Genomic DNA, 14,028 nt, shown 5'->3' with positions numbered 1-14,028 from the left:
TGTGCTGCACTATATGTACATGCTCAGTAGTGACCAGTGCTCTGGAGATGAATCTGTGCTGCACTATATGTACACGCTCAGTAGTGACCAGTGCTGTGGAGATGATTCTGTGCTGCACTATATGTACATGCTCAGTAGTGACCAGTGCTGTGGAGCTGAATCTGTGCTGCACTATATGTACATGTTCAGTAGTGACCAGTTCTGTGGAGATGATTCTGTGCTGCACTATATATACACGTTCAGTAGTGACCAGTGCTGTGGAGATGAATCTGTCCTGCACTATATGTACATGCTCAGTAGTGACCAGTGCTGTGGAGATGAATCTGTGCTGCACTATATGTACATGCTCAGTAGTGACCAGTGCTGTGGAGATGAATCTGTCCTGCACTATATGTACATGCTCAGTAGTGACCAGTGCTGTGGAGATGAATCTGTCCTGCACTATATGTACATGCTCAGTAGTGACCAGTGCTGTGGAGATGATTCTGTGCTGCATTATATGTACATGCTCAGTAGTGACCAGTGCTGTGGAGATGAATCTGTGCTGCACTATATGTACATGCTCAGTAGTGACCAGTGCTGTGGAGATGAATCTGTCCTGCACTATATGTACATGCTCAGTAGTGACCAGTGCTGTGGAGATGAATCTGTGCTGCACTATATGTACATGCTCAGTAGTGACCAGTGCTGTGGAGATGATTCTGTGCTGCACTATATGTACATGCTCAGTAGTGACCAGTGCTGTGGAGATGAATCTGTGCTGCACTATATGTACATGCTCAGTAGTGACCAGTGCTGTGGAGATGAATCTGTGCTGCACTTTATGTACACGCTCAGTAGTGACCAGTGCTGTGGAGATGAATCTGTCCTGCACTATATGTACATGCTCAGTAGTGACCAGTGCTGTGGAGATGAATCTCTCCTGCACTATATGTACATGCTCAGTAGTGACCAGTGCTGTGGAGATGAATCTGTGCTGCACTTTATGTACACGCTCAGTAGTGACCAGTGCTGTGGAGATGAATCTGTGCTGCACTATATGTACATGCTCAGTAGTGACCAGTGCTGTGGAGATGAATCTGTCCTGCACTATATGTACATGCTCAGTAGTGACCAGTGCTGTGGAGATGAATCTGTGCTGCACTATATGTACATGCTCAGTAGTGACCAGTGCTGTGGAGATGATTCTGTCCTGCACTATATGTACATGTTCAGTAGTGACCAGTTCTGTGGAGATGATTCTGTGCTGCACTATATATACACGTTCAGTAGTGACCAGTGCTGTGGAGATGAATCTGCCCTGCACTGTATGTACATGCTCAGTAGTGACCAGTGCTGTGGAGATGATTCTGTCCTGCACTATATGTACATGCTCAGTAGTGACCAGTGCTGTGGAGATGAATCTGTCCTGCACTATATGTACATGCTCAGTAGTGACCAGTGCTGTGGAGATTAATCTGTGCTGCACTATATATACACGTTCAGTAGTGACCAGTGCTGTGGAGATGATTCTGTGCTGCACTATATGTACATGCTCACTAGTGACCAGTGTTGTGGAGATGAATCTGTGCTGCACTATATGTACATGCTCAGTAGTGACCAGTGTTGTGGAGATGAATCTGTCCTGCACTATATGCACATGCTCAGTAGTGACCAGTGCTGTGGGGTCAGTCAGGGAAATTGAGGAGTCGGAAATTTGGCTTACAGGCTCCACATTCCTGGTTTTAGGGATAATTAAAAACTTACTTGACGATATTTAGCACAAAATTTTAAACAGTAAGGACTCATTTAGATGAGTAGACTGTCTGTCCGTATGCTTTCTGTATTTCAAATGGACCACATACACCTGTGCAAGTCAAAGGGAGAGTACAGTAGAAGATTGTCACATGCAGACCAAAAGTCCACTTTTAAAAAAAAAAAGAAAGTGTTGATGTTTTAAACGGATAGCATAAGGATGGCAAAAACACATGTGAATTACAAATAATTGATAAAAAAAAAAATGTAAATTTTTTTCTGAAGAATGGATGATTTTTTTTTTATATGCCCTTTTGATCTGGGCGAAAATGTCATAACTACTATAATTTGTTTTATAGAATATACTTGTATTCCTCTATAATAACCAATTCTGGAGCTTCTTTTCTCAGAACTTTGGGACATAATTACTAACATGGTCTATAGCTTAAAATTCCCCAGATTTATCATAGTAGTTCACGCAGTTTGATAAATGTGGCACAATTTTAGACAGTCTAGTCTAAGTTTAAGGTTGGCTTACTTTGTGCCATAGATTTTTGACAAAAATTTGGTATACAGTGTCACATACACAATTTGGCACGGTCATTACTGATTGGACTGTGTAAAACTGTGTAGGGGCATATACCTAACTGGTAACACCCAGTTGTCAATTTATTCATAAGTTTCTATAAGGGGGAGGGACCCATGACACAGAGTTAGGAGAAAAGATACTCCAGACTTCATTCACTATTGTGATGGCTTCAGCCCGCTGAGCTGCGCACTTCTGTACAGGCTTTATGATCAGTGGAGCACTCAGGACTCGGACCCCACAAGGAGGAAACTCTTGTATTTCCATCAATGCCAACTCCTCAAATACATTCAAACAAAGCTGAGAAGAAATAGCACAGGGTTAGCGTCTCAACTGGTTGATAAATATTAGAAATTATATCGATATATGCTGACCTGATCCAGGGTTGAAAGGCTGCTGCGGATCCACCGGTGATTTCACCAGAAGAGCAAATAAAACATGGAAGGTTTGTGGTCCATATCCGCGCTGAACATAAAAAAACATTTTTTATTTCCTGAAGAAGTGGGTTACACTTTGAAAAACGTGGAAAAATAAAAGAAACCATTATTTTATAATACTTCTGGCGTCTGACGTTCCTTCACAAGCTGGCACCGCGGATATGGACCACAAACGTTCCATGTTTTATGACCTCAGTTACATGACGTACAATCAGATTTAAAATCTAAGCTTTTCATATCCTATTTACATCAAGGAAAATATTTTACTCAGGCAAAACAAACACCGAGAGGACATGCCGCACAAGACTAACAAAAATGTGTAACATACCCATCCTCCCTGCTCTTGGATCCAGTTCTGCAGATGTCTATTCAGGTACTCCGTCATCCATCCAGCAATGGAATCCACCAAAGGAGACATCTCACGATTCACACTCTCTACACACATGACTCCTCCAAACTCAAAGAAAGCCACAATTCTGCCCCAATTAACCCCATCATGAAACAGCTCCTCCACCACTGCGGCAAAACGAAGACGGACTGTGGATGGGGTTAGGTGGAGGAGCCCTGAGATATGTATGAAGTCTTGCTGGTACAAATTAGAGAACTCATCTCCCGCTCGACTCAGTGTCTGGAATAATGCCGGGGGAACAGGTTGTAATGGACCATCTTCAGCATTATCTTCATCTAGTGGTTGACCAGCATCTTCTTCAACATCTCCTTCTCTCTGGGCAACATCCAGGTCTGCCTGTGGAGAAGGGATGGGGGACGCAGCAGATGTACAGCTTCTGGGAGCAGCAGGTGCATTGTCGAGAAGTGGTAATGGAGAATTACTTGGAGATTCATTATCTGAAGAGGAAGCAGCAGGCAAATCTGAAGCAAGAGGTTGTCCAGCTGGACCACCAGGTACAGCAGACACCTCTCCATCATTAGTAAGATTATTGTTAGGAGCAGAAGCAGCTGGGAGGCCAGAAGATACCTGTCTTCCTTCTTCCCATTCATAGCCCCTCTGTGACAGCTTATAATGGATGTATTTCACCACAATGTCCCGATGGTCAAAGCCTCCTCTCCTATGATGAGCCATATCATCCAATGATGAAAGCCAGTGGCAAAAAAGAAATCTAAAATATAAAAATATAATAAATCTAACCCTACCAAGGTCTCAGAAACCGTCGGCAAGCGTTATACTTTAGTTGTGAACGCTGAGCCTCCGAGATACTCTCTCATTCTTCAAGCTGTGGATCCCCCTCCTCTTCTTTCAGTGGAGTTCTGTACATTTACTGTAATTTCCCTCCTATAGGTGTTTTCATTATCAGATTTCAAGGGACATTCCCTTCTTCACGCTGCAATACAAACACATGTGGGTTTCCCGTGTGCAATGCAAAACTTAATAACTAATAATACAAAGAGGAGAGATTGTGAAGAGATACAAATTATAAGAGGTATGAGAAGCAGAGAAATGGAGCCATGTATACCAACTAAGTGGCCCACCGTATGCCGGCCAGGAGGCTAATGGATAAGGAATATGTAACACAACAGCTGTTGGCTATAATATATATATATATATATATATATATATATATATATATATATATATATATATATATATATACATACATACACTTTCCCCAAAAATTACCGTACTTTCCCCAGTTTAGAAATGGCACCTGACATTTATAGGATTATTGCTCCTGTTGGAACATTTCCAAAAATGATTACCTCCAGTGGCAAATTACTGCAGCCCCAGCCCAATGCATATATATATATATTACACACACATATACATTATATATATATATATATATTACACACACACACACTAATGCACAGATATAATATACACACACACATACATTATAGTATACGCACAGCATTGCACATACATATATAATATACACACATTATACATATATACATATGACACCCACACACAATGTACAGATATATATGTATATAATACGCACAATGCACACGCTGCACATACATACACACACATTGTACATATATACATATGATATTCACACACAATGTACAGATCTATATGAATATAATACACGGTACATATATACAGAGGATACCCACACACATTGTACATGCACACACACACTGTCCAGCTAGATATGTATGTAACACACATATACACACACAATGTACAGATCTATATGAATATAATACACGGTACATATATCCAGAGGATACCCACACACATTGTACATGCGCACACACACACTGTCCAGCTAGATATGTATATAACACACATATACACACACAATGTACAGATCTATATGAATATAATACACGGTACATATACACAGAGGATACCCACACACATTGTACATGCACACACACACTGTCCAGCTAGATATGTATATAACACACATATACACACACAATGTACAGATCTATATGAATATAATACACGGTACATATACACAGAGGATACCCACACATTGTACATGCACACACACACTGTCCAGCTAGATATGTATATAACACACATATACACACACAATGTACAGATCTATATGACTATAATACACGGTATATATACACAGAGGATATCCACACACATTGTACATGCACACACACACTGTCCAGCTAGATATGTATATAACACACATATACACGCACAATGTACAGATCTATATGAATATAATACATGGTACATATACACAGAGGATACCCACACACATTGTACATGCACACACACACTGTCCAGCTAGATATGTATATAACACACATATACACACACAATGTACAGATCTATATGAATATAATACACGGTACATATACACAGAGGATAGCCACACACATTGTACATGCACACACACACTGTCCAGCTAGATATGTATATAACACACATATACACACACAACGTACAGATCTATATGAATATAATACACGGTACATATACACAGAGGATACCCACACACATTGTACATGCACACACACACTGTCCAGCTAGATATGTATATAACACACATATACACGCACAATGTACAGATCTATATGAATATAATACATGGTACATATACACAGAGGATACCCACACACATTGTACATGCACACACACACTGTCCAGCTAGATATGTATATAACACACATATACACACACAATGTACAGATCTATATGAATATAATACACGGTACATATACACAGAGGATACCCACACACATTGTACATGCACACACACACTGTCCAGCTAGATATGTATATAACACACATATACACGCACAATGTACAGATCTATATGAATATAATACATGGTACATATACACAGAGGATAGCCACACACATTGTACATGCACACACACACTGTCCAGCTAGATATGTATATAACACACATATACACACACAATGTACAGATCTATATGAATAAAATACACGGTACATATACACAGAGGATAGCCACACACATTGTACATGCACACACACACTGTCCAGCTAGATATGTATATAACACACATATACACACACAATGTACAGATCTATATGAATATAATACACGGTACATATACACAGAGGATACCCACACACATTGTACATGCACACACACACTGTCCAGCTAGATATGTATATAACACACATATACACACACAATGTACAGATCTATATGAATATAATACACGGTACATATACACAGAGGATAGCCACACACATTGTACATGCACACACACACTGTCCAGCTAGATATGTATATAACACACATATACACACACAATGTACAGATCTATATGAATATAATACACGGTACATATACACAGAGGATAGCCACACACATTGTACATGCACACACACACTGTCCAGCTAGATATGTATATAACACACATATACACACACAATGTACAGATCTATATGAATATAATACACGGTACATATACACAGAGGATACCCACACACATTGTCCAGCTAGATATGTATGTAACACACATATACACACACAATGTACAGATCTATATGAATATAATACACGGTACATATACACAGAGGATAGCCACACACATTGTACATGCACACACACACTGTCCAGCTAGATATGTATATAACACACATATACACACACAATGTACAGATCTATATGAATATAATACACGGTACATATACACAGAGGATAGCCACACACATTGTACATGCACACACACACTGTCCAGCTAGATATGTATGTAACACACATATACAAACACAATGTACAGATCTATATGAATATAATACACGGTACATATACACAGAGGATAGCCACACACATTGTACATGCACACACACACTGTCCAGCTAGATATGTATATAACACACATATACACACACAATGTACAGATCTATATGAATATAATACACGGTACATATACACAGAGGATAGCCACACACATTGTACATGCACACACACACTGTCCAGCTAGATATGTATATAACACACATATACACGCACAATGTACAGATCTATATGAATATAATACACGGTACATATACACAGAGGATACCCACACACATTGTACATGCACACACACACTGTCCAGCTAGATATGTATGTAACACACATATACACACACAATGTACAGATCTATATGAATATAATACACGGTACATATACACAGAGGATACCCACACACATTGTACATGCACACACACACTGTCCAGCTAGATATGTATATAACACACATATACACACACAATGTACAGATCTATATGAATATAATACACGGTACATATACACAGAGGATAGCCACACACATTGTACATGCACACACACACTGTCCAGCTAGATATGTATGTAACACACATATACACACACAATGTACAGATCTATATGAATATAATACACGGTACATATACACAGAGGATACCCACACACATTGTACATGCACACACACACTGTCCAGCTAGATATGTATATAACACACATATACACACACAATGTACAGATCTATATGAATATAATACACGGTACATATACACAGAGGATAGCCACACACATTGCACATGCACACACACACTGTCCAGCTAGATATGTATGTAACACACATATACACACACAATGTACAGATCTATATGAATATAATACACGGTACATATACACAGAGGATAGCCACACACATTGTACATGCACACACACACTGTCCAGCTAGATATGTATGTAACACACATATACACACACAATGTACAGATCTATATGAATATAATACACGGTACATATACACAGAGGATAGCCACACACATTGTACATGCACACACACACTGTCCAGCTAGATATGTATGTAACACACATATACACACACAATGTACAGATCTATATGAATATAATACACGGTACATATACACAGAGGATAGCCACACACATTGCACATGCACACACACACTGTCCAGCTAGATATGTATGTAACACACATATACACAAACAATGTACAGATCTATATGAATATAATACACGGTACATATACACAGAGGATAGCCACACACATTGTACATGCACACACACACTGTCCAGCTAGATATGTATGTAACACACATATACACACACAATGTACAGATCTATATGAATATAATACACGGTACATATATCCAGAGGATACCCACACACATTGTACATGCGCACACACACACTGTCCAGCTAGATATGTATGTAACACACATATACACACACAATGTACAGATCTATATGAATATAATACACGGTACATATACACAGAGGATAGCCACACACATTGTACATGCACACACACACTGTCCAGCTAGATATGTATGTAACACACATATACACACACAATGTACAGATCTATATGAATATAATACACGGTACATATACACAGAGGATAGCCACACACATTGTACATGCACACACACACTGTCCAGCTAGATATGTATGTAACACACATATGCTTCCCTCCCTAGGCAGCCCAGTGCACTCAGCACACAGCCATGAATTATGTAGTCTACTCACTGGCTTCCCCAAATAAGGCTGTGATGTCGGACTTCCCCGTTCATTTGAATCCATGTAATAACTTCCAGGGACCTGCAGGCTCCGTCCAGCTCTCACATCCTGAGGGGCAGCTGAGCGCATCAGTGACTGTCACAGCAGCAGCAGCAGCATCTCTATGGAGGCCGCCCGCTCCCGCGCACTCTGAGCTCCCAGCACACACAGGCTGCAGTGCAGCCGCCGCGCTAGTCTCGGCTCGGTATCCGCTGCAGGCTGCACTCGCGCTGGCTGCCGCTGCACAGTGTCATTCAGTCTCTCTATGTTGTGCTTCCTGCAGTCATGTTGACTCCCAGAAGATAGCCGGAGGCGGGACGCAGCTCGCCCGCTGAAATGTGTGCAGTGTGTGAGGGACAAGCTAGTGCTGGGCGGACTGGATTTGATTTCCTTCTGTATTCTGATGCGCATGATGGTGATGACTGCCCTCTAGTGGGCATTGTGTGCTGTGCAGTCTTCTAGCAGAGACTGCTGGCTACACCGATTACGTCCCAGCGGCGGTCACCGCTCGCCCGGTCACATGTGGCCGGTCTGTTCTCCTTCCACATTCCTGCTGCTCCTCTCATTATTCGTTTTGGGTTTTTTTTAGGAATCGGACAGTTCCAGAGATATGACACTTTTTATTTATTGCTTTTTCTCCTGATTTTTAGAAGGGGGCGTGACTCATTGATTCTTGGTGGGCATCTTTGACCTGTAGAAATATATATATTTCTTCATAAACAGTATATATATATATATTTCTTCTATGCTAGGTTCATTGTGTCGTGTTTTTTCTCTTTTTTATTTTCAGACGTGTTTTCTTCATATTTTACATGTGCTGTAACAAAAAAAAAAAAACATACAAAAAAGCCACAAGAAGAGATAAAAAGAGGCACCATTTCTGTGAGCATCATCATTGAAAAGTGTGAACTAGGCCTTAGGCCTCATTCAGAAGCCTGTTTCCACAGACGTGCCTGGCGGAGAGACTGCACATTCCAGTCTATGGGGCTGTTCACGTGTCTATGTTCTTAGGGTGTTGTGTGTCCACGTCATGGAGACGTGTCCGTTCATAAGCCAAGTCCCGATCAAAATTGCAGATATAAGTCTATGGGTCCGTGACAATCGGGAAGAACGCCAAGAGATCGCAGCCATGTGCTGTCCATGTTTAATATATTGGGTAGGAGAAGATTTGCTATTTGCCTAAGAGACTTCCTGGGCCCCCTCTGGGTACCAGAGCCAGGGGGCGGCTGAAACCATTGCACCCGCTATATTTTCGCTCCAGTAGGGAAAATGCAGAAATTTTTATGCATTTTTTAAAGCCAAACCCTGAAATGGGTTTAAAAGAAAAGGGAAATATAAAGAAAAGAATCATTCTTCTCAGTGCCGGACACACTGGCTTTAGCGAGAAGTAAAAAAAAAAAAACAGCGTCAAAAACTCTCCTCCACACTTATTCGTTCCTCAAACAACCGCCTCCAAGATTTCTCCCGAATATCCCCTATCCTCTGGAACTCCATGCCTCAACATGTCCGATTATCCACCACCCTCGGATCCTTCAAATGGAGCCTGAAAACCCATCTTTTCAGGAAAGCTTACAGCCTGCAATGACCATTCTGCCGCCTCACCACCGCCTGAGCCGCCGCCTCATCACCACCACAGCTGCTGCACCCCCAACCTTCTGTCTCTTCCCCATTATCTCATAGAATGTAAGTCCACAAGGACAGGGTCCCCTCCCCTCTGTACCAGTCCGTCATTGTAAATTTGTTTACTGTTAACGATATCTATAACTTTGTATGTAACCCCCCTTCTCATGACCAGCACCATGGAATTAATAGCGCTATATCAATAAATAAACTTTTAGTTTCTGAGCTTTTTACATTTAATCCTTCTGTTCTAATCAATAATCAGTTGTTTTGTTTTGTTTTTAAATCCACCATACTATACCAGACATATGGGCTTTTTTTATCAATGCAACCATTATGCTGTTTTTTAATGGTATTTATTTAGGAGATTACATTAGATACATAGATCAGCCTAAAGATATGAGCGCAGAGAATCCTGTGACCAACCTCCCCCTTTGTAAAGATAATAACAATTAGCATTCTGGACATTCTAAAATAAGGTCCATATCTCTGAAACCAATCTCACCAGTTCCTGTATCACTTTGCCACCTGATGTCCTAACTTTCTATCCAGTGACATTCTCACTCTCATCGTGGAGGATTCCCCATCTGCCACTCATCTTCCATCTCTAACCCCCTGTCTAGGCTTTTCGCAGCTTACCAATTCTCCTACACATGGAGACAGGAATACACTGATCCTCATCTTCTCCTGGCTGTGCTCGGTGCATAATCTTACTAAGGGCTCATTCTTGTACGAGTCTCTCGCATGAAAACCTGGCACTGCCGCCGGCACACGGACCAGAGCATGCGGCTACATGTATTTCTACTTTATGTAGCCGCACACTCCAGTCCCAGTGCTGACGACAGTGCTGGGTTTTCATGCGAGAGACTAGTGCGAGAATCGTGCGAGTCTCTTGCAAGTGAGTATGAGCCCTAAAGCCCCCGTCACACATAATGATGTCCCAGCGATCCCACCAACGATCCAACATGGATGGGATTGCTGGGACATCGTTAGGCTGATCACTGGTGAGCTGTCACATAGACAGCCCCAGCAGTCAGGACCAGCGACGCTGGATGCTGGTTTCTAATGTAAACGTCGGGTATCTAGGAGCCGCGGCTCCTGGATACCCGCTATTTACCTTGGAAACCGGCGTACACACTGGTTTTCGAGGTAAACATCGGGTATCTAGGAGCCGCGCGACTCCTGGATACCTGCTGTTTACCTTGGAAACCAGCGTGTACGCTGTTTCCAAGGTAAACAGCGGGTATCCAGGAGCCGCGGCTCCTAGATACCCGACGTTTACATTAGAAACCAGCGTCGCTGATCGCTGGTCTCTCGCTGGGGGGGCGGGGGGGCCGGTCGCTGATCCCCGTCACATATAGCGATCTCGCTGGCAAGATCGCTGATGTGTCACAAAATCAGCGATCATGCTAGCGAGATCGCTGTGTGTGACAGGACCCTTACTCTTCTCTCCCCACTTTCTATCATGGGTGTGTCAGAGACTGCAGACAGTCGCACAGCATCTAGCTGCAGAAGATCTCTGCGTTTGGTATTGCAGACACGTTCTTCACCCTTCTGACTCTTTGACCAAGTGGCAACCTTTCTCCGGATCTTAAAAAAAAACACAAAAATTGAGCTTGGTCAAGTTGGTATGCATGCAGTACATAAACGCATGTTCACATTGGCCATAAAACATATAATACCTACAAGAGACAAAATGAGAAAAAACCCTGCTGTAACTAAACAAGTAATACTGTTTTTGATCAAAAATAGCATATAAGCTATCCCACCATGACAAGGTAACTCTGAGAGAGAGAGGATTCAAAAAGATTTAAATAAACTGGAGAAGTGGGCAGCAACTAACAGAATGGTTTTTAACAGGGAGAAATGCAAAGTACTACATCTGGGCAATAAAAATGAAAAAAGCATATATAGAATGGGAGGAATAGGGCTAAGTGACAGCACATGTGAAAAAGACTTGCGTATACTTGTGGGGAGGAGGACCCCCATATAGTGATTGGGCCGGAACCAAGGGGACCGCCATCAGAGTTATTGAAGGAATCACATCAGGAGGATTAAAAAGGGAGACATGCAACTGAGGTTGTCAGGGCAACAGGGGACGGGGCTAGGGTAAAAGGAGCAGGGGACGCGCTGAAGTGGCAGTTGGGGAAGAGAGGGAGTGAAGGCAAGACGCAGGGTGACTTGCAGGGGCACCGAGAGGAGCCTGCGAGGAGAAAGCAACCGATTGACCGACTAGAGAGACGTGAGAGACTGTGCCCAGAGACTGCTCCCCGCTCCCGTTCTGAGAGAATTATCCCCGCTAACCCCCGCCTTGAAGGGAGAGGAACTATACCTCCGGTTGTGGCCGTGAGAACTGGTAACCAGGCCTTACAGACCTGGGCCCTTCCCCCCTGCCTTCTCCCATCACGCCGACCCGGCCATCATCGGCCTCAAGATACGCCACATTGTCTCAGGCGGGATAAAAGGCTCGCTACCCTGGCTTAGGAAGAGACTCCTTGGTAAAGGACGTCTACAGGCCTTTCTGGGGAACTGCGTCATCACCGCACGCCACCTCCATCATTTACTTCAGGGCCAGTTGAGCCCCAACGGCGCTGCTTTCTTCAGGGCCTGTTGCGCCCCAGCGGCAGCGTTTTCTTCAGGGCCTGTTGCGCCACAGCGGCAGTGTTTTCTTCAGGGCCTGTTGCGCCCCAGCGGCAGCGTGTCCTTCAGGGCCTGTTGCGCCCCAGCGGCAGCGTTACCTCCAGGGCCTGTAGCGCCCCAACGTCCCCGTTTCCTTCAGGGCCTGTTGCGCCCCAGCGGCAGTGTTTCCCTCAGGGCCTGTTACGCCCCAGCGGCAGCAATACCTTCAGGGCCTGTTGTGCCCCAACGTCCCCGTTTTCTTCAGGGCTTGTTGCGCCCCAACGTCCTCGTTTTCTTCAGGGCTTGTTGCGCCCCAATGGTATTATTTTCTTCAGGGCCTGTTTCCCCCACCGACGTCACTTTCCTCAGGACAGCCTCCTCAGCGACCTCAACGCGGCCACACTACTGAACCCCGCAGTCCCTGGAAGGCTAAGTGAAACTATATTTGGTTAAGTTTGTTGAGTCCCTGCGTGGACTGTTGGTGTTGTTTCTTTATCCTTGTTTTGTTCAGCCTAGCCCATCGGCTAGAGTTATATAAACGTGATTTTGAAAACCACCATTCGTCTAGTGTCTCGTCACTGCATCCTGCGAATATGTCCGACCCTACTGCCCGCTCCTGCGGTTCAATTACGAGTACACCCCGAGGATCCTTGGGATGTAACAATACGAACCTTGCAGGCCCACGAAGTCTCGACACAAGAGAAGGGTCGAAATATTTTGGAGCAGATGCGGGACGAGCTTTCTGGACTAACTGCGGCCCAACTTTCACAAGTCAAAGCATTACTGGGACAGTACCATGAAGTATTTGCTAGTCATGAGGACGACTTTGGGTGTACCACCGCCATCACTCATGAGATCCCCACAGCAGGAGCGGCCCCTATCCGAGAACGATATCGACAGATCCCGCCACAACTCTATCAAGAGGTGAAAACTTTGCTGGCTCAAATGCTGCAAAAAGGGGTGATACGGGAAAGTCAAAGCCCTTGGGCGGCCCCCATCATGTTGGTCCGGAAGAAAGATGGTACACTACGATTCTGTGTGGATTATCGTAAATTGAATGCTTGCACTA

At 43.3% G+C, this 14,028-nt stretch overlaps 1 protein-coding gene across 4 annotated transcripts in view; it reads right to left on the bottom strand.

Moving 5' to 3' along the window:
* Positions 1-9,166, bottom strand: part of BCL2 (BCL2 apoptosis regulator) — a 283,465-nt gene extending 274,299 nt beyond the window's left edge. The window contains exons 1-2 of one of the 4 annotated variants that reach the window (XM_073550176.1): positions 8,691-9,166; positions 3,086-4,097 (exon numbers count right to left, since the gene is read on the bottom strand). In XM_073550176.1, the coding sequence (XP_073406277.1) occupies positions 3,086-3,838 (753 nt within the window). In that variant the 5' untranslated portion in view covers positions 3,839-4,097; positions 8,691-9,166. The remainder of the gene's footprint in view (positions 1-3,085; positions 4,098-8,690) is intronic. The other 3 variants (XM_073550178.1, XM_073550179.1, XM_073550177.1) reach the window with 3 other exon arrangements.
* Between the last annotated feature and the right edge of the window lie 4,862 nt (positions 9,167-14,028).

This window comes from Dendrobates tinctorius, unplaced genomic scaffold, assembly GCF_039654945.1.
Source record: "Dendrobates tinctorius isolate UK_male_01 unplaced genomic scaffold, ASM3965494v1 ptg000163l, whole genome shotgun sequence".
Lineage (NCBI taxonomy): Eukaryota > Metazoa > Chordata > Amphibia > Anura > Dendrobatidae > Dendrobates > Dendrobates tinctorius.
The sequence above is the reverse complement of the archived record's forward strand: the minus strand, read 5'-3'. Positions and strand labels throughout refer to the sequence as shown.